Raw genomic sequence first — 22,277 nt, forward strand, 5'->3', positions numbered from 1 at the left:
CAGAGTCCAAGCACTGCCAAGCATGTGCTAACCATGTGAAAAGCATTTTATGGAGACACAGTCCAGTACACCAGAGGCTGAAGATTGCATAAAGAATATATTTGGATGGAATGCAAACATGCACTTGCAATTTAAATACCTTGTCATTATAATACAAGAATGCCTGAAGCACAGTTAATGATTATAGTATTAGAGCAAATACTATTGACACTATATTTATAGATGCTTCCTACAGATGCTTGTTTTATATAATTATTTTTCTGACAATTTGATCGAATTTTATATAGTATATCAACTCATTAAATTTATACCCAATACCTTATCGCAGTTTTCACACTCAAAGCGCTTTCCACTGTCGTGTGACATCTGATGACGAATGAGGTTGGACTTCCAGTTGAAAGCTTTGGGGCACTGGTCACACTTGTACTCCCTTTCCTCCGTGTGTACTACCATATGCTGGCCAAGACTGTGAAACATATTAAATTCATAAACAATCAGCGTTTTAGGAATTCTTTGGCAAACATCTTGATTTCGGAACGTGACCATTGAGAAAGCGTTCGGCGTTAAAAAAAAGTAGTTCCCGACACTGACCTATACTCGCTGGGAAAGATCTTTTCACAGTCTTTACACTCGTGCACCGGTTCGTCGTTGTCGTCCCGCTCCTGTTTGAGGTCTTCGCTTAACGAATCGAAAATAGAGCTGCCCGTGTTGCAGGAGTATTTCTGGTGCCGTCGCAGCTCCAGCTTCGACGAGAAGAGCTCGTCACAGTCTTCACAGCGGTACATATGCTCATCTGAGGGTGACAGAATATTTCACGTTTACATTTACACAGAGTCACGTCGCGTATCTCTCGTTTACTGAACACGACGAATGTAATATTAGTAATAAAATGTATACGAAGAAATACTATAAATTGTTCCTGAATTTTAGACTGAAGCTCTGGTGTTGCAACCGGGAATAATCGACATTAATTACTGAGAAATCACAATGAATGCAGGATGTAGTGAGAAGTTCGAAGAAGGAAACTGGCAAAAAAAATTGAACAATGGCTTTCCGGTTTCAGCCTCCAATCCTGAGTTTGGTATAATAATACTTATCACCAAGGTCAAACTAATAAACCAGCAAACATTTTCCTGATGACATCCTGATGTGTCTTTAGAGCATTTCAAGTTCAGCAACCTTAAACCAAAGGCTTTTTTGGACAAGGGGCATAAAAATGATTTTTTTTTTTTTGTATTATCACTCTGTCCCATCAACAGCACTAAGGGCCGGGAATGCTGGAAAAAAAGGGGGGAGTGGGAAACTAATAGCTCTTGGAGAGAAGTAGGGGGAATACAATTATGTGCAGTTTAGCGGCTAATCTGTGAGCATGGGTGAGGTCCCCTGAGCCTCTTCAAGCCCCACTCCAAATTCCAGCACCGATAAGCCAAGAGGAAGAGGTCTAGAGAGCTCTTTCCTTCATCCTTGCTCCCTTTCTCCTTCTATCTGTTGGCCTCTTAGACACTGTCTGACAGATCAATTCTCTTGACCATGTTCGACCCTTTTGTGTTTTCGCCTTTTCATTTGGTGTTCTGGAATTGGCCCGACTCTGCTGCATCTGCACAGGCTCTTTCCATGGCTCTCTCTATCTTAGCCAACATTTCTCACTTTCACTCACTTCTGCCCTTTCAGAGGGTCCTCTCTCTATTGCCCCATTTCTAACACGATCTCTTTTATTTTGAGGAAAGATCATGAGAATCTATTGAACAAAGTAACGTATTAGAGAGCGCCTGCAGCTAGAAGATATTTTAACCTGCATGAGTCATTTTACACGGTGTGACGATCATGCATTATTCATAGGTTCTCCTTTACGATCAAAGGGAACCCATAAACTGGCTGCACCAACAGACTATTCACACACATCGAACTCTAAGATCTCATATAGACATAGAAACAAATGACAAGAAAAAAAAAACCTATCCAAACCATAATATGTATGTGATAGAGGACTATGTGCAATATAATCAAACAAAAATGGGATATATTGTATATATATATATATATATATATATATATATATATATATATATATATATATATATATATATATATATATATACATATATATATAAAATGAAGAAGTTCAACCCATTTCCAAGTGGACTGGTGCTAATCCCTCATTTTTATAAACCTAATTCGAATGTTTCATTTATTTCGATTTATTAATACATTTCTTTTCAAATGCTTTATTTTTTATAAAGGTAAAACATGTTTGCAAGTCTTTGGCATGAATATGACAATTATGACTACAAATTCGATTATTATTCATATTAAAATTAGTAAATTAGTATTCATTGATTACTTAATTATATAGTGTCTATTGGTTATATATATTTAAATAATATATATTCTATTAATGTCTACACACACACACACACACACACACACACACACACACACTATACAATGCTACATCAGCGTTCCGATTGTGTGTGTGTGTGTGTGTGTGTGTGTGTGTGTGTGTGTGTGTGTGTGCGGAGTTTTGTTTAAATGCCACATTCATTCAGCGCATTCGTCTTACCTTCCAGATTTGGTGCCATCGAGCCTTCGGGAAAAATTCCGTCCTTCATAGAAATCAGCAGCTCCTCCCCAACTTCAATATCCCTAATTGCTTTATAATAAATCTGAACAAATACAGAGAGAAAAAACACATAAGAAAGAAGGAGAAAAATAGAAATTGTTTCAATAATACAAAAGAAATAATTCATTTTTATTTTATTATTATTATTTTTATTATGTTTATTATTATTATTAATATATTATTATTATTATTATTATTATTATTATTATTATTATTATTATTATAAACATTATTATTATAATAAACCCAAATTGTAATCGCTTTCTTTCAATTTGTTAAAGGACAGGTTAAAATACACCCAACCCGGTATATTTGCAGAAAAGCAAAACAAACTACATTTTAAAAAATATATTTAAAATAACGACAGAAAAAAAAAACTAAAAATAAAACGAAATATTGCAATGCATTGCGGACTTCACCTGCCAACCCAATTTCCAACCACAATTCAATTACGAGCAAATAAAGAAATATCTACTACAACATGTACGTACTGCATATCACACAATTCTTTTCGATCAGTAGAAATCATTTGTTCGTTGCAACTCTACACACACTCACACACAGCCCGACCCCGGCGCGGTGTATACACCACAATTACACACCAGCCGTAATGAAGCGCATTTATAACCGCTCATTTGCAGGAAAAATAGCAGTTGCATGAACGTTATTAATTTGCACACACACACATTCGTGTTAGCCCACACGAACGGACTGAAAATGGAAGCACGAAGGCACAAAAATGTAAAACATTTTCAGTGTAACAGATCAAATCATTCATCAAACAAACAAAAAAAAGGCTACAAAGTAGACGCGATACACGCGGAGGCCTCACGGGGGCGCTCAACACCAGGCCAAACATTGTCTCCCAATATATATACTATACACACACACACACACACACACACACACACACACACACACACACACACTTACACATATGGGCTTCGGCCCAAACCGCATACTACTGTACTAGATAGGGTGACAAAAATAGTAGGCCACCCTAAGTTAGTATAGTTACAGTAGGAGGTGCACTTAATTTTGCACAATCTGTTGGGGGTTTTAACGTCCATCATAATCATGCTGTGATTATGCAGCTCTCAGAAGTTGGTCAAAAGTTTTTGGTCAGAACGGGGAAATTAAACATTTTACCATATACAAAAAAACGATCCATTATTATTATTATTATTATTATTATTATTATTATTAATTTTATAAATACTTTTATTATTATTATTATCAGGTCGCGCTGGACAGATGGATATTGTATCTGACCTTTTGGTTTTCCGTGAACGGGTAGAGTTGGGGAAGTTGTCGGCTGGTGGATCTCAGCGCTTCCAGTCGCAGCAGCAGCTCCGTCCCGGTAGAGTTCACCACACAACCCATAGTCTCATTGAGGAGCTCGCGGCAGGCCGGGATTCTTCCACCCAGCAGCGGAGACAGGAAGAGGACAGAAGCGAGTCTTCACCTCTCTCTCTCTCTCTCTCTCTCTCTCTCTCTCTTTCTCTGATCTGATCTGATCTGAGCTGAGCAGCAGTGTGGAATCGATGAGCGGACCTGAGCGCGTCTCGTGTTCATGAAGCGACAGTCCCCTCTCGGCCCTGCTGCGCTCTCGGCCCGGCCACTCCTCCTCTCCTTATCTCACAGGCTGAAGGGACGGAGTGATGTGCCGGCGCAGGAGGAGCCTCCCCGTTATCTTCCCCTCCTCTGACCAACACGTTCATCTGTCAGCCACGCAAACGCGCCCGAGCCGCGCGCAAAACAAAAAAACCGCACAACGACGCGCAAATCCCCGCGCGCGCACGCACCGCACCGCACACACACTCAAATGCGCGCACACACACACACACACACACACTCCGCGCCCGCCTGGCCGTGAACTCAACCCGCCTTATAACTATCATACAGGACAAACGGCACGCGCTGATTGTTAACGCCATGGTAACGATGCTTAACGGAGTTTTTTTCTTTAAAAAAAAACACACACACACACACACACACACACACACACACACCTGGCTTTGCTTGTTGCGTTTCCTCCGACCGCATTTGTACAAATTACAATCGCAAACAAATTCCAGGCTGCTTAATGATTTTTACTGTTTTTATAATAAAATAAAAGAATTAAACAAATATAAATAAAACAAATATATAAAGCATCATTTGTTTAACTTTTTTATTTTGTTATTATATTTTAATTTATTGTGTATGTATTTTGTTTTAGTGTGTGTGTGTGTGTGTGTGTGTGTGTGTGTGTGTGTGTGTGTGTGTGTTTTGTTGGGTTATTTTTTTTTGTTACACGCTTTAGAAACGGACTGCGTTAATCAGTCCAATTGAGCAATAATAATAGCAATAATAATAATAATAATAATAATAAGAAGAAGAAGAAGAAGAAGAAGAAGAAGAAGAAGAAAAAACAACGAATATTTAAAGAAGTTGAAATGGTCCTACGATTTACTAAAGATTTAATGCAACCCTACAGATGTTTTTTCCCTATTACTATATCTATAATAAATATTTTAAATGTGATATATTATTATTATTATTATTATTATTATTATTATTATTATTATTATTATTATGTCATTTTTCCTATTTAATAGTCTGCACCTAATTATAAAGTTAATCATTTATTATAATGTAATGTCTCATTTTGCATTTTTAAAACTGATAAATGTGCAGCTTTTTTGTAACATCATGACAAACAATTTTTTTAACGAATTTTAAGGTGAATATGATCATTTAATGGTTGCAATAAATTATAAATGATTCAAATACAATCAGTGCATCTATTTGCATTGCTTAAAGATATGTATATAGTTTAGGATATTTGATTCGGGGTAAAATGTGCTGTATTTATTTTTTTTCCTGTTATGCAACAGCTACATGAATTTGATAGGAAAATTTCCAATTTTCTTTTTGCAATTATGAATTGATAAAGATTATTGGGACAGACTGCCTCTGCCACACTGAAACAGTTTTTGTTTGGTTGAATGGATGTATTCGAAAGATGAAAAAATATTACACACTTCAACTTTGTGTTATGTAAAAGCCCAGACTAAAGTTTTGCAGTTAAGCCGAGATGTGTCCGGTGCACGTTTGCTGGAGGCATATGCTAATGTCTTGCTTTCCCCCTGAAGCCATCCATTATGATGGTGCAAAGCTGTCTCTACAGTAAATCTTTTGAGGATCCGACAGCACTGAGAGGGGCATCTTGACCTCCTCACATCGCTTTCAAGTGCTGGGGGCAGATGCATCATCCATCACTAGTGTGACACACTCTAATCCCCCCTCTGTCACATGCACACATACTCAAATGCACACACACACACACACACACATACACACACACATATGCAGTCATATATATTTATATATATATATATATATATATATATATATATATATATATATATATATATATATATATATATATGGCTGTGCTTTGACAAGAAAGTGGACACGTGCATAAACTTGGGCAGCCATAAATATGTTCAGAAACACACAAAGTAGGCAGGAGCAGAAATTTCAACCATGTAGGGGTGTCCATTTATGATTTCCAGATCCGTCCATTAACATGTTGTATAAAAGCTGTGCGACAGCGAAACAAGAAATCAGCTCTTGCTGATAATATTCATGATGATAAAACAAGGCATGACATAGCGTTCCTTTCACTGCGAATGCGAAATGAGTCCACTGAGAAACATATCATCGCCATGCACCATATATCTAATTCTGTCTACAGACTAATTTGCACTGTTAAAAAAAAAAAAACAATTCTCTAATGAAAAGTCTAATTTAGTCTTGACTAGGATGAAGATTTACCCTGAAAACTGACCCTTGTTCAGTGGTTTGTAACTAAGAAACACCAGACTAAACATTGCACAGGGATGATTAGGTTTGATTATTATAACAGAAACAAAAATTTAACATTTACAAAAAAAAAAAAAAAAAAAAAAAGCAGAGAATAAAGAAATCTTTTATTTTCTATTATTTGTATTAAGGTAATGGCTAAGTGTGAGGATAGACATGTGTGTGTGTGTGTGTGTGTGTGTGTGTGTGTGTGTGTGTGTGTGTGCACCTCTTCACAAACAGAAGGAGATGGCATGGCATAGTCTGGCGTCATACTGCAGTTGTTATGACAAACGGTTTAAGTGCATCCTGAGAAATGACGGCTGAGTGTCAGAGGATTAACATGCTGACTGCTTCAATCCAGAGAGAAACAGCTCGATATTTTCACCAGCACTATTGCTATTGCTATCAGAGTCAGTTTTCCAATAGTCTGGAGTCTCCATTCCCTTACCTCTGAACTGCAAGAAACTTTTTTTCCAGTTCCTACTAGGATGGGTGTTAAGCTGCAAATCTAATCTCAGGTCTGCACTTTCTAGTTGTCACGTGGCAATGCCTCACATGTGGCAGGTTTTTAAACTTAAACTGGAGCTGCTGCAACAGGCTGCCACTTGGGCAGTGCCATCTTGGTCAACATTTTGTATATAATAACACCTAAAATCACAGTATCTTAAATTGCTATCTATCTATCTATCTATCTATCTATCTATCTATCTATCTATCTATCTATCTATCTATCTATCTATCTATCTATCTATCTATCTATCTATCTATCTATCTAATTTTGTTGCACTGTTCTCACTGTAGGTGGCACTTATTATTCAAAGCCTTTCAGACTTTAAGTGACAGCCACTGACATCCGGATTAGGTTTAAAAAGCCCAAACTCAGCCCAGAAAGAAAAGGACCTGGGCATATGAAATACATTATACATGGTCAGCTGTGTGTGTTTTGGGAGCAGGTACACAAGCGGCAAATGTGTAAACAAGTAAATAAATGATCCGGGTCGAGTTTTAAAAGGTTACAGCTGCATGTGAATTTGCTGGGTGTGCACATATTTCCTATAGAGCTCATGCATTGTGCATGTTCAAATAGAACGGCAAAGTCCAAAGTTCGATGAATTATGCATTTTTTGCATTGTGTCGCCTTTCTGAATAAATAATAAGCCGTAGGCCGCGAGATAAGCGCATAAAATGTGCATAAAACAAGGAAGTGGGGGGAAAAAGGAAGAGAAAAAAACAGCTAGCTGTCCAAAAAGAAGAGGACAAGTAAACAGAAACCATACATTTATTTCAGCAGGAGCTATTATTCTCGCCTGAACTCAGCAGTGGGCTGGTCATTCAAGTGAAAGGGCTTTAATGATCAGGTTTGCTAGTTGAAGTCAATTGTTGGTTGTCAGTCTCCGAGGCCGTCCCTCGTCCCTCAACCCCCCCCTCCAATCCTCCTCTGTTTGTTAGGCTTATGTTTCACGTGCCATGCTCAAAAAAAAAAAAAAAAAAAAGGATGGTGACCATGCTGCTTGCCCCCGTCGACATTGGAGGCGCAGGGACAGAAAAGAAGAAAGAACAAATGAAAAAAAGGAAAAGGGACAAAGGCCAAGGCTTTTGCTTCTCTCTGAGATTCTGTTCAGACAAACAGAGAGAGAGCCAGGGACATGGTCTAAACTGGCTGACCACTAAAGTCCTTGACAGAGATAGAATCCAGAAGACCAAAGGAAGGCAGGTCAGTTTTGAAAAAAAAGCTTTTAGATATAAAAACAATCCAAAAAATTGCACATTCTCTAAAGCTGCAAGAGAATCGTGTACCAATTAAACATCTGCAATGGCGTCTGTGCTGTGAAAAATAATGCCTGGTATTGTCTGGTGTCTTGCATTTTATCAAAATGGTTAAAAGAATAATAATAAATCCACCTGTAGCTTAACAGCTGGGGTTTTTTTTCTCTCTATTTTGTTGAAAAAAGTTTAGTTTTCAAAGTGGAAAAATCATCATCAACCTGTGCCTCACAAAAAAGGTGCAAAACACAGGATATGTATTTAACATTTTGGCAATGAAACCCCAGGTATCAAAAACACCTCTGGCGGCTAATAAACCGTAAACAGAAGCACACAAAACGCTTCCATGAATATACTGAACATGTCTGATTCACCAGGTATCTTATCTCTGAGGTAATAAATCCCTACCCATGGTTTCACAGAAGACAGGAAGTATATTCAAGTCTTTCCGAGTTTCAGCAGTATCCTCTTCTTCAGACTTCTATCATATACTCCTTTAAAGGAGTGTTGACTCACTTCCTTCAACACACACGTGCGCACACACACACACACACACACACACGCACATTGAGAACGGCCCTGTACAAACAATATCCCGGTTTGTTATCTATTGTTGGACAGTCAGTGTTGTGACATCAGCAGGTCCTCTCGACGTCTTCCTGACAGGACCAACTGCTCCTTGTCTCTTAACATGCTGGACGCCTGCTTAAGTCGATTCGCCATGCCAATACCAGTCCACGGGCGAAACTGCGATGTCGAGATGGCGAGTGTGTTAGTCTGTCAGCAGCAAGATTTTTAGCACCCAATCACGTTTATTTACTTAGGCCGAGTCATTGATTTATGACTCATGACTCCATCAATGCTATCTTCAAATCCTCACGAAGCTGCTGTTATCCGAACGGACATTTTAAAAGCTCGACGTTTCATTTAGGAATTTTTTTCACTTGGGTAAAGCTCCTGAACCTGAGGCCTGTTATGAGGCCAGGTTCTGTTTCTGAGCACAATGCTTAGGGGGAAAAAGAATTACGATTTGATCTGGCTTCTGCTGGACGTATTAAAGAGACTTTAATTATTAATATGCTTAAATTTCCCTTTTAAAAGAGGGAATTGTGGTTTTACATGGAGGTCTGTGGTTAGAACATGGACGTACAAGTTCATATGAATGGTGTGTGTGAAACAAAGAGCCTCGGCCAAAAAGACAGAACAGAACAGACCAACCGTGACAAGGAAAAGCATCTGACCTGATCTTCGCTAATCTGACAGACGGACAGGTTGTGCTCCTCATAAGACGGCGCTGCCCGGACGTATTTTAGCCAACTCCCGTTAGCCTCCAGCGCTTCGTCCAGGCAGAACTTCACGTTGCCCATTTCGTCCACTACCTGTAGCAGAAACACACAGACACACAATGCTGATTAGATCATGTCCAATTATATCCAATCTACATTAGTAGGGCACAATGAAGCAGTAATGGAAAATTATATATTCGTATTATATGCATTTAAGACAGTGGTGCTGACGTGATGCAAATTGCCATTATAGCACATGCCACATGTTCCAAAAAATTCCTTTTAAAGACTAGATAAGCTTTTAAGTCTCATTCGGAAAGGCTGTGAGTGGAAAAGCGTTCCTTTTCCACACAACCCCCTGACACGCTGCCTGATCAGAATCGGCTAACCCGACACCATCGAGGAAGTGAAGTTTGTGGTGTTCAGTTACTCATTGCAGGAAAAGAAGAATGACAAGCGAAGGGGTGGTGGGTGAGGGCAGGAGAAGAAGGACCAAATGTCAAAAAATGACCGGAAGGAGCGTGAACGGTGTTCATGGTGAGGAAGATTTATAATGAAACAGGAGGGGAGATTTATAAAAATAAAAAAAAACACTGCCGTCTCTCTTCCATCAATATGCTCCTCACCCACCCACAGTGAAAGGAGCCTCGCTAAATTATTGCTGCGTACCTCTTTGAAAACAAAAACTCTGAAAGAATATTCGGTTCATGCTCTATCAAGTTGAAACAAAAGATCAAGTGGGCAGTCAGCAATAAAGAGCGAAACTAAATATCCACACAGCATAAATCCAAGCTGTAAATCTTACGCTGCGATTTTTTTTTTTGGTGGAACGATTTTTTTTTTTAAAACTCTGACAGGAAAAATGATTATTAGAAACAAGTCGTTACAAAGTGGCGATTTCTGTAAATTGGTAGGAAGGTTTTGAAATATTTTAATTATAGCTGGTTAAAATCACATTAAAGGTTATGTGTAGCCATAACTTTAAAATGCTGTACAATGGAGTATAGAACATTAACAAGATCTGACATCAGATAAAGCAAAACGCGTTGTAGGTTTGTTAAAGATCGGATTTATCTTAACAATCTAAATTTATCTAACAATTTGCAGTAAGACCAGAAGGTCGAATGAGAAATATAATCATATATAAGCACCTCAATAGATACTGTAGTTGAATTTTTGTAAAACTGTGGAAAAAACTATGTTTATTTAATTAGATTGTGTAAAACTCTGTTTATTTAATTAGATTGTGTAAAACTCTGTTTATTTAATTAGACTTTATCACACTGGATTCAACAAACTGTACAGTGTTTGACCTAAACAGCTAAAAACAATTCTATATATATTATTTAATTATGTCACGCCAATATAAAGAATGATTTTTGGTAATATGTAAAGGCAAAGGGTTTTATTTACTCGTCACATGTACATTACATCACACTGAAATTCTTTTTTTATATATCCCAGTGATAGGAAGCTGGGGTCATAGCACAGGGTCAGCCATAATACATCGTCCATTGAACACTAACGGTTAAGGGCCTTGCTCAAGGGCTAAGAGTGACAGCTTGGTGATAGTGGAGCTTGAACCCCCAGTTTTAAAAAGGCAGAAAATATAAAATTGTACATTTAAAATGATTTTAAACCCTACCAAATACACAGCTGTTGCTAAAACATGGTTGGTGTGAAGGTCTATTGAGGGTTCAGTTTGACTCAGTTAAAAAAATGGCTATAAGACCCACATTGTCTAAATATCAGATCATGGTAAAGAACATAAAATTTCATGTGTAAGATATTCGTTAGGTTTTGTAATAAGAGGACATTAGATATAGTTCAAATAAGTTATTTGAGCATTAAGACAATTTTATACAAATTGTATATAAAAGAAATAGTACAAATCTGTTCCCTTGTCTGTATACATTCATGATTATAAGTCACTTTCTGGCATTAAGTGTTGACTGAACTACACCACAATAACAAAACCGTTCATTCGCCCGACTTACAAAAGGCGTTCGGTCTGGTATTGTTGAACGCAGGAATGACATTGTAAAGCTCTTTCTTCGGCAAGAGCTACTGCTGCCGCAATTTATGGGAAAAGGCCTCGGATGATAGAGAGCAGGGCTCCGGGTTTATGTGCGAAAACAGTCACTGAAAACTAACCAGGCATAGGAGGAAATGATCCCGTCCTCAGAACACTTGGACACACACAGCACACACACACACACACACACACACACATACACATGAACATGAACATGCTTGTCGGCAGTGTGACTCTGGCTACAGGTATTGTACAGTTTTTATTAAGAGATGGGAAACAGTTTGAGCTGGGTGGAGGGCTGCAGAGGGAGCTATGGCCGGGGCTGCTTGTCAAGGCAATGGTTCAAAAACACATTACACACCTTGAGAGGTAGCTGGAGGGGTGTGTGTTCTGGGTGTTTGGAAGTCTGCAAACACTCCGGTTCCAGGTGGAACACTGATTTATATCCGGCACAATAAAAAAGGAAGAAGGCAGAAAAAGGAATGAGGGAGGGGAAAATCGAGAACTGCTCGTTTACTTAGCCTCTGACGTCACAGGCGACACATTCCTGCAAAGGTAGGGGCACATGTGAGGATTATAAAATTATAATCTGCCCCACCCTACGTCTTCCTCACCACCCATGTGATTCTTCATCATGATTAGGCCAGGGGGAAATCTCCTGCGTCTATACGATAAGATTACCGTGCCCCCGGCGCTCCTTTTTTTTTTAAGGGCTTAATTACCCTCATCTGTTGCCACAGGAGCCGCACCATCTTATGGTCTTCGTAGCAAAAACACGAGTGCTGGATGTGTGTTTGGGTATGTGTCACAAGGTGAAAAAAGGGTGTTCTGAAACACACCCAAATGTTTTTTTTTTTTTTTTACTTCCCAACACCTTTAAATGAAGGAAATATAGCGGGGGATGTTCTAAGGTGTTGCTGCACTTTGACACTAATGTAGGTGCAAGGTGTGAAAAATGCTTTGACCTCGAAACCAACCAATGAACACATCATAAGCTAAACAAACGCTGAAGCACTACTGCGATGACGAGGAAAGAAAAAAAAAACATTTACACACATAGTGTATTTCAACCTATAAAGCAAAGCTGTGTGGAGAAATTCCTCCAAAACCTTCAAATCAAACTGTCAGCTGGCACCTTAGATCCTTACACCCACCCCCCTCACACACACACACACACACACACACACACACACACACACACACACACACACACACACATACACACACACAGAGCACTTTAACTGGGCTCGGCTGTTCACTTCTGCATGACTGATACAGTGAACAAAGTAAGCAGCCTGTAAAACGTCACCTGCAGTCGCGACTCCGCCAGCCGTACCTGTAACATATCAATATTTTACAACCCCATCAGACATGATTTCTTCAGCACTGTACAACCTGGAACAGTTTCAACAGGCTCCTTTAGCATGCCGTTCACTGGCTTACCAGGCCTCGAGCGCATACATGTGCTACTTTATTTTCTTGCTGCTATACTAAAAGAATCGCACCTCCGTAAAAAGATAACGCGCCTCTGCGCTAGGTGTTAGGCCGACGCGCTGCACAGTAGATAATAGGAAAATCGCGATACATTAAAAGCAAGCTGCAGCGAGACAGCTTATCTCTTGTGTGCGTATGTGTGTGTGTACATGTGTGTGTCTATACAAAGCCCTGCGGTAGTTTTCAAACCTAAACCACATTGTGGAAACGCTTTCACTTCGTTCTTAGTAGAGGGTTACTAAAAGGTGGCGAGTCAAGAGGTTGCACAAAGAAAGGCACAGTCATATCTGAAACCTTACACCATCCAAGGTGAGACTGGAGTGTGTGTACATGTGAGTGGGTTTTGTGTGTGTGTGTGTGTGTGTGTGTGTGTGTGTGTGTGTGTGTGTGTGTGTATGACTTAATATTTAAGTGTTAGGTATTAGTCAAGGTATTCAAATTAGTCATTAATCAAGGTATTATTGCAATATGTCTGCAAATACACTGCATACAAATACATAAAAAAATATAAAATAGACCATATATAGGACAGGTTTTAAAATGAAATGACATGAATATGAAATTACAAAATTTTTTATGCCCACTCTGCTGATCATGTTAACAAAAAGAGGTGTAAAGAGGTTGTAGCTCAGTGGTAAAGGCATTGGACTCTGGATCGGTAGGTTGTAAGTTTAAATCCCAGCACCACCAATCTGCCACTGCCGGGCCTTTAACCCTTAACTGCTCCAGACTCTCTGCATAAGTGTGTCTGCCAAATAAAATAAATGTAACTGTGAATGTAAATCTAATGCAAAACCAGAAATTCCTAAATGAATTGTGAGGGCATTTATTGAAATATCTACACAAGATCCTCATATCAGCCAGGCCAAGATAACATAAACACAAATACACCGGACTGAATAACACGTAGGCTTTCGATCACGTATCGCATAGATGAAGTCGTGACTGCAGCGGTTAGTTGGGTGCTGTTAGGTTTCCTGCTTCTGATTTGATTGAGGTTCAAAAAATATAGGATGTTGAAAGAATTCCGAACGCTGGATGGCCTCGAAGGCGGAAAACAGGAAAGCGATGCCAACACTTCTGCAGGGAACAGCTGAATACAATGGCTAATGCAGAGCGCTCTTCATCTTTCAGTAGGCCACACACTCATGCACGCACACACAGTATCTGTTCTCATATCCTGGGGAAGTGCCAGATATTGTGTGTGTGTGTGTGTCCCCGAGCAGAAGCAGTCCCTGATGCTGTGCGTTTAATCAGTGTGTTTTGCGACTTCACTTTCACACATCAAGATGAAATGAGGAACAAACAACAAATCGCTTAATAATCTAATAATTACAGAGTACTGATATTTTTGATATTTGAATGTAAAGGGTTTCCACTGTTGCATATCCTGTAGCAGACCAAAGAAATACGCGATAGGACAAAAGTAGATACGCAAGAACAGGACATTGGCGATCTACAGACGTGTGACAAATTAAACGGACCAAAGCATGTTAGTAAAGTGTTATAGCTATTTAATTGGTTTTGCTAGTCTTTTAAGAGAAGTGTCACACCCCAAACAATCTCCCAAACTGTGAAGGCTGTAACATATCATTTGCATCATTTACATCCTCGCAATTGTGAGCCATGTGTCTACGGCACGGGATCCTGGTAGAAATCAAACCGGGTTAGAAAGGTCTTCTTATAAAATAAAGGAGATCAGTTCGAAAAAATACAAAGGATCTAGTTTATCCAGTAATTTTTTTACTTATAAATAGTAATTTATCTATTAATTTAGTGTTTAGAAGATACGCTATTCACAACGCTATTCACAATTTTAAATATACATAAATTGTTGCAAAATTGCATTTTAGTTAATGTTAAAGAGACTTTTTGAATGCTAGTAAATTATAGATACTGCTATGAGACCCGCATCTCTAATAAAAGTCACGCTTTTTGCAACATTGAAGAAAAACAGGTGTCAATCCACATGCACATTCCTCTGTATCCATTAATCCATTATGCAAAAGTCATTAGAAATTATGCACCATCCTTTCAACACATTTAAAAGTATTAATAGACCTGAGTCCTCCCTAAATATGCAGAATAAAAAAGGAAAAACAGAGAAAGACAGATGAAGCCCTCTTGCTCTCTGGCAGCTAGAGGGCAGTCATGCATGATCTCTGTGGAGAGAACGAGTAAGGAAACAAGGGAACAGAGCGGAAAGGTCAGGCTCCCCTCCTCGCGAATAGACGCTCACTCTCACACTCTATCACTCTTCCCTCACAGTCAGGTCTGCTTCTCCCGAGCGGCCTCGTGCTTCAGCCGAGCGCCGTGACGTCATAATTCACCACCACTGCCTGCAGGTCTGAGAGTTCTGTCAGCTCGAATCTTTACGTTTAGCGTTACTCAAAACTTTCAAAACATCCCTCCCTTCAGTGGCAGATCTTCTCTTCAGAGTAGAAGCGAAAACACCAGCTGCATTCAATCTCACAAGGAATTATTACTGTTATTCGAACATACAGGGCTCACTCAGACGATGGCCACATTCTCTACTAGTGTGATAAAAAAAATGCTCACACGTCAGGCTTAATACTTTACCAAGAGAAAAAAGACCCTTTGGAATATGAATAGTTTGTAGAAACGTGGATGGACTATGTGCTTTGTTTCCAAAGTGTGTCATTAGTTTTACTTCAGAAGGCTAATATAGCTAGCATTGTTTAGCTCACCAATGCTGTTTAGGTTATTGAATTACCAGCAGACATCTTAATAATTTCTTTGCAACGCTTTAATACTAAAAGCTACATCTAATACGTGGATTATATCGAGTGATACCAAATGATGTGCATTATAAAGAAACCACACAGGCGAGTGCATTCACAGTTACTTAACAGCTCACAATTTGAGCATGTGACGTACAAGATGCCGAACTGGAGGCTTGTGCAAGGAATGAAGTACCGAACGTGTCACCACTGATTTCGGCTTAAGAAGAAGAATACATTTTATCACCTCTCCTGGTCGCTATACAGTTGCTACACACACACACACACACACACACACACACACACACACACACATATATACACACACCCACAAACAAGCGCATACACACACATTCATTCATTACACCTTATCTAGTGCACGTTTAACCTGCAACTCTGACACAGGATATCCTGCCGCCTTCATTACAGTGGCAGGAGCCATTACTCCATGTCTAAAACACACTCCCTAACTCCTTCAAGCTGCCCCTGATCCAGACACACGCCAGTCACACCCGCAACAAAGCAGGCATCAAAGCTTGAGGCTGAGCGTGTGGAGGAAAAAATGAAGTGAGACGGACAGGCGGCTGCATCTTCAGACAAGCGGAGGCCTGGGAGGAGACAAGCAAGCGCTCCAGGAGAGGAAGTCTCACTCGCCCGATGGTCGTAACAAGATAATGCTGCTGCAGATAAGGCTATGAAATGAAGATGCAATGTACCGGGGAGGGCAGTATGTGAGTGTGTGTGTGTTCTGCGATTGAGGGCCCTCTCAGAACTGTCCAATAAAGTGATTGAGGAAGAGCAGAAGCATCCCCTGGCCTCTGAGCTTTGATGGATCAGAGCAAGTCCAGAGTGGAGGGCACACAGGGTTTGGGGGGATGTGGTGTAGGGAGGGATGGGAGTGCTAATAACACTGATCTCTGAGCAATTCCGTCTGACAGCTTTTTTTCACTGTTACAGAAATTACACTGCAAGATTGAAGAGCAAGTGAGAGGTCATTAATCATATTTTATTAACTTCACTGGACTCTGCTGGAGTTAGGACGATGTGGGGAAGGAGGCCCGGGAAGGAGAATGAGATGTGTGTGTGTGTGTGTGTGTGTGTGTGTGTGTGTGTGTGTGTGTGTGTGTGGGTGTGGGTGTGGGTGGATGGATGGGTATGGATGGGTGTGGATGACCTGGAAATAGTTCCCTCCCTCAGCCTCCCTTATAAAAAAAAAATCAATAAATCAAACCCAGACAAGTATCAATAAAAGTTGGACCAGTGATGAAACCTGGGTGAGATAATAACATAACAGAAAATCATAAAGACACACACACACTCTCATACTGAGCTGGTGACCTGAGCTGTCAGACATTCCTATGACTCAGAGCGAGGAACAGAGGGTCATAACAATTCTGTGGATGTGTGTGTGTGTCAGATGATAGACAAATTTTGAATAGAAATTCGAAAGAAACAAACTAAAATTTGCAATCGATCTGCTCAATCACTTATTCAAGTTAATGACAGGATCTGGAAAGCCTCCCACTCTTTCTCTCTCTCTCTTCTCCACACACACACACACACACACACACACACACACACACACACACACACACACACACACACACTTTCAGAAGTTCTGTGACTGGTCCTCTGTTTAAGTATGTGATGTTAAGCTTGCAGGATTTATTACCTGTTTCCCCTTTGCGCTGTCGTTATACAACCAGCACACAGCACAGGTGTATCATTACTTATATTAGTGAATGTGAACCAATCCCGACTGTTCCTAAACACACACACACACACACACACACACACACACACACACACACACACACACACACACACACACACACACAGCTTTGGAAATCTGTGAGGAGCAATAACATTTATGAGAAAACCCCTTATACCAATGCTATGTGCTATATGTGTGTATATAAGCTATATATATATATATATATATATATATATATATATATATATATATATATATATATATATATATATACGTGTGTGTGTGTGTGTGTATGTGTGTGTGTGTGTGTGTGTGTGTGTGTGTGTGTGTGTGTCAGTGCAAGTGGGCATGTTAAACTGTGGCTCACTTTCGTCTATAAGGCAATTATGATTGCAAGAACTCCTCATTTCAGGAGGGCAGGCCTCTGCTTAATTAAAAAGTAGGCAGCTACAGTATAGCTGGCCGCACTCGTAAAAGCACATCTGGTCTGTGGCGCGGCTGGTTAGAGGAAGGCCGAACTGCCACTGTGGAGAGAATGAGCTCTCTGATAGAGCTGCTGCCAGGACAAGGGCAATGACAGAACACAGGCATTACACACACAAACACACACAGACGCAAACAGACGTCTAAATGATGTTTCGAAACTTAAATAACACCACAGCTAAACATAAACAGGAATATAAAGACTGCAAACTCAGAAGAGGCTGTGATTCATGAGGAAAAAAGACGAAAGAAAGTGAGGAGGAAGTCCTGAAGTTCCTTTAAGTGCATTCCTGCCCCTTAGCCTCAACATGGCTATTCTACAAATCCAGTGATCGGAATGACATGCTAGTCATACTTCATGTTGTCACTCATTTATATATATATATATATATATATATATATATATATATATATATATATATATATATATATATATATATAAATTCTAAATAGTTGCTCCGTAGCGGCTGGCACGCATTACTGCTTGACAGTGCCGAAGCCCTGTTAAGAGACGCAGACAGATCCAGAGGACGGCTGAGCGGCTCATTACAGAAGAGACTTAGAGAGAAAGGCGAGACTGATGAGAGGATGGAGGGAGAGGAAGAGGAGGGGGCACCGTTCTTCTCATTTAACCCGTGTGCTCAATGACCCCCAGCTCCTGACCCTCTTAACCCCTCGCCAACACACTCAAAGCTACACCGGGAGAGGAAGCTCGGCAGCGGTTCTGATTCACTAGAGCGTTTAACTCAACAGATCGATGGATAGAGAGATAGCTGTATAAAAAAAAATTTCAGTGTTCGGGGCAGTGTATTTAGTGACTTCTTGTTGTGTGAGGAGATGATTGGATATGAGGTCAAGATGTTGACTAATGTCTTATAGAAGCCGATTTTTGGAATGACAATAGATGTATTTATAGGTGTATCAACAGCAATAGTCTTCAGTACATGAAGACGTAAATGTATTTTGCCTTTTGCCAACGAGGGTGGTTTAATCACTTCATATATATATATATATGTGTGTGTGTGTGTGTGTGTGTGTGTGTGTGTGTGTGTGTGCATACAACAATTTTGTTGAAACTCCCTAGAAATGCCTATGTGCCCCAGAGGAGACCATTTTAAAAAAGACACGAAGAAGTAACAGTAAAAAAAAAAGACCTGTGGTGAAGAAAAAAAAAAAGTTATTTTTCAAGCTGCACCTCGATAATGAAACGGTACCCCCCTCCTCTCGCCCAATAATTTACAGGCTCTCGTTATGGCCGGCTGAGGCATGGCGCTGGTGTGTTATGTGTTTTTGCTTTACTAGCCGGCTTTGGAAGTCCGCCTTTTACGGCCAGGCTTTATGATATGTATTTAGAGCAATTAGAGAGGAGATATATTGACTCATTATGGCCAGGCAGGTGCAGAGGGGAGAGCCGCGCATGTATAAACGCATCGCAAGGGCACAAAGACGGCACAGGGCACGTCTCCATCCCTCCTGCCAAGTCTGCAGACGGCTGACGGTTTTATCTTCGTCGTGGTCCCGCTTGTGCGTTGGTTTTAATACCCAGGTGGCTGGATTTTTCCTCGATTTGCTCATTAAGACAAGCAATCAGAGAAGATCGGGCTCAGGGTTGAAGCTGCCGCATAAAAACGTAACTTTTAACCATTCGCATGATGTTGAAGTTCAAAGTACTTCACAATAGAGCAGCACAGAACAGGTTTATATAAAAAGAAACTTTCAGTTGAATCTTGGTAGAAAGCAGTGCTTGATGTAAGTGAACATGCGATTATATAAGAACATAGTGGAGAGTTCACTGTAATATTTCATCAAGAATCATCTTGGCATATACAGTCTCCCTGGAAGAAGCAATTACGGCCCACTATATAGGATTTCTTTGAATATCAGCCCTAGGATTGACAAGTTTTTTTCTTTCATTTGTGTAGCCCATCATCAGACGAGGTCCATTTCAAAATGAGTACATAAAGGCTAAATGACTCTTAACAGTGAGCCCACACTGACTTTGAATAATGAGGCTAATCATAGCGGCGCCCCCCCGCCGAGGGAGAATGAAAATGTGCCACACATGGGGTAAAATGACACGGACTCCCTAATTGTGGTAAAGGGCTTGGACGGAGATCCGCAGCTAGTTATTCGGCGGTAGAAACAAGATCGGCCAACTTGGGAGCCGCACTCCCGACCTCGTCAACAAGTTCAAAATTGGGGCAGAATGATGGAGGATCGTAATTTCGATGCCTGGAGATTCAGCGGCTGATTATTGAAAAAACTTGATGTCCTCAGTGGTGGTTGCTTTGGAAGGCTTTGGAAGAGAAGCAAATGAGAGTACTGTTGCATTTTTATATACACACATGCACCCAATATTTTTAAATATATAAAATGCACCAGATTTTATATTTTGGTTCCATTTGTAATGATGTTACTGAGATGCAACTGTTAAAATCCTGTGGCCTGGTTCTTAAAGAAAAGCGAGAGATAGAGAAACATAAGCGCGTCAGCAGGAAAGGCAGCGGCGGCAGGATCAGAGTCCAGCTACATTACACGTTCTACCTGCAATCTGTTCTATCACAGACATACACACACACACACACACCCACACAGAGACACACACACATGCACAGCCTGGCATAGCATCAAAGAGCCAACAGAAAACACCGACTTGTGTTTAGCATAAAGACCAGCTTGCAACTGCTAACGGAGATTAGCAAAAACCTCCTTTTCCTCATGATGGAGTTTGGGGTGTGTGGTTTTCCCTTTTCCTTCTTTTCTTTGTGGCCTTTTCTTCACTTCGTGTAGGACTGGCAGGCCCAGCCACAGAACTGCCCAGAGCCAGGGGAAAGAATTTACAGACTCGGTTTGCCAGAGTGTCATGATCTTAACAAGAGCCGCCCTTAATGAGGCTCTCTCTCTTTCTCTCAGTGTGTGTGTGTGTGTGTGTGTGTGTGTGTGTGTGTGTGTGTGTGTGTGTGTGTAGTTTCTGCAGCTGCTGAATTTGTGTGTCTCTGGGCAAGAGGCTCAAAACCAGGAAACCATAAATTACAATCCAACCTGAAAGTCCGTCTTACATTACAATTTCAAATATTTATTTATTGAAACATCAAATAGAATTATATACGAGTGTCAGGGGTGGGATACGCTTCTATATTATGGTTTCGCTATTGAAAGCACTTACTAACTAAGGGATCATCTATTCTCAGTATATCTGGCGAGGCCAAAAAATGTACGAACACGCGTTTTTTTGGCATCCGACCAACGGCTTACATTCCTCCAAACGGCACACCTCTGCCAGAGAAATGAAATCTACTCCAGGAAATGTGTGGTATTTTAACTCAATTTGTGTAAAATAATTTTTTTAAAACGATACAATAGTAAAAGTTGAACTGACTTTTGAGGAACAGCTACTTATTTGTATCCAAAAATAAGGCATTAATCATTTCCTTTGCTCGGAAACCGAGTGTACTATTTATTTACAATTTCAGATCTATACAAACTGAATGAAGACAATTTAGGGAGCAGTCATTCAGACTCCTTTGAAAAAACAAAGCAGCTCTTCCATCCTCGGCAGAATTTTGAACATGAGAGAGAGAAAGAAAAAAGAGAGAGAGAGAGAGAGATAGAGAGAGAGAGAGAGAGAGAGAGAGAGAGAGAGAGAGCAAACACTCCTAATTATTCCTTAACTCAAAACAGGCTGAACGGTTTCAATTCCAAACAGAATTGTGCAGGCACGCTGCACAGCATACCTGCTCAACATCAAACTGAATCTACACAATCAACGACGCAAATGTTTCAAAGCCCCCGCCAATTCCTCCGACTCGATTTGTAAATTCGCTGTGATGGAGGGTAAACAGACAAGTTGGGCCTGGCCGTCGCATCTGCCTGGGAATTCCTCGAGCATGAAGTAGTGTTCGATTACGGCTCGCTTGCAGTTGCAATGAGATGGAGGATTTTTGCGAATGACGCTAATTAATCCAAGACCGCCTCTTCTCTTCTCTTTGGCTCACCAAAAAGAAAAAACGTCTCTCCCTCCAACACTTCTGCTCTGTTTCGGGTAAAAACAGGTTTGTGGTTTTAAACAGATTGTGATCAGTGGTGCTAGCGTGCGGGTAAAATCTGCGAGAAAAAGCAATAACACGGCTAAGGCCTGCATGCTAACATCTATTAGGCGGAGTGACGAAATGAATGAAGCTCATTAGCACTTGTTGGCACCAGCTGGGCTGGAGTGTGAAAGTGCTGATAGCCTGTGTTGCTCAGGCCAGCTTTATTGTCCTCTCACATAGCGACAGACCTGCACAAA

The 22,277-nt window shown here is 40.3% G+C and overlaps 1 protein-coding gene across 9 annotated transcripts in view; it reads right to left on the minus strand.

Moving 5' to 3' along the window:
• The window catches only part of prdm16 (PR domain containing 16), a 167,676-nt gene that overhangs the window by 16,670 nt on the left and 128,729 nt on the right, over positions 1-22,277 (minus strand). For 5 of the 9 annotated variants that reach the window (XM_046871245.1, XM_046871243.1, XM_046871242.1 and 2 more), the window contains exons 4-7: positions 9,478-9,615; positions 2,561-2,663; positions 592-793; positions 316-466 (exon numbers count right to left, since the gene is read on the minus strand). In XM_046871245.1, coding sequence (XP_046727201.1) covers positions 316-466; positions 592-793; positions 2,561-2,663; positions 9,478-9,615 — 594 coding nt within the window. Of the gene's footprint in view, positions 1-315; positions 467-591; positions 794-2,560; positions 2,664-3,892; positions 4,564-9,477; positions 9,616-22,277 lie in introns of those variants that run through there. The other 4 variants (XM_046871250.1, XM_046871246.1, XM_046871244.1 and 1 more) reach the window with 2 other exon arrangements.

Source organism: Silurus meridionalis, chromosome 17 (genome assembly GCF_014805685.1).
Source record: "Silurus meridionalis isolate SWU-2019-XX chromosome 17, ASM1480568v1, whole genome shotgun sequence".
In the NCBI taxonomy this organism is placed as follows: Eukaryota; Metazoa; Chordata; class Actinopteri; order Siluriformes; family Siluridae; genus Silurus; species Silurus meridionalis.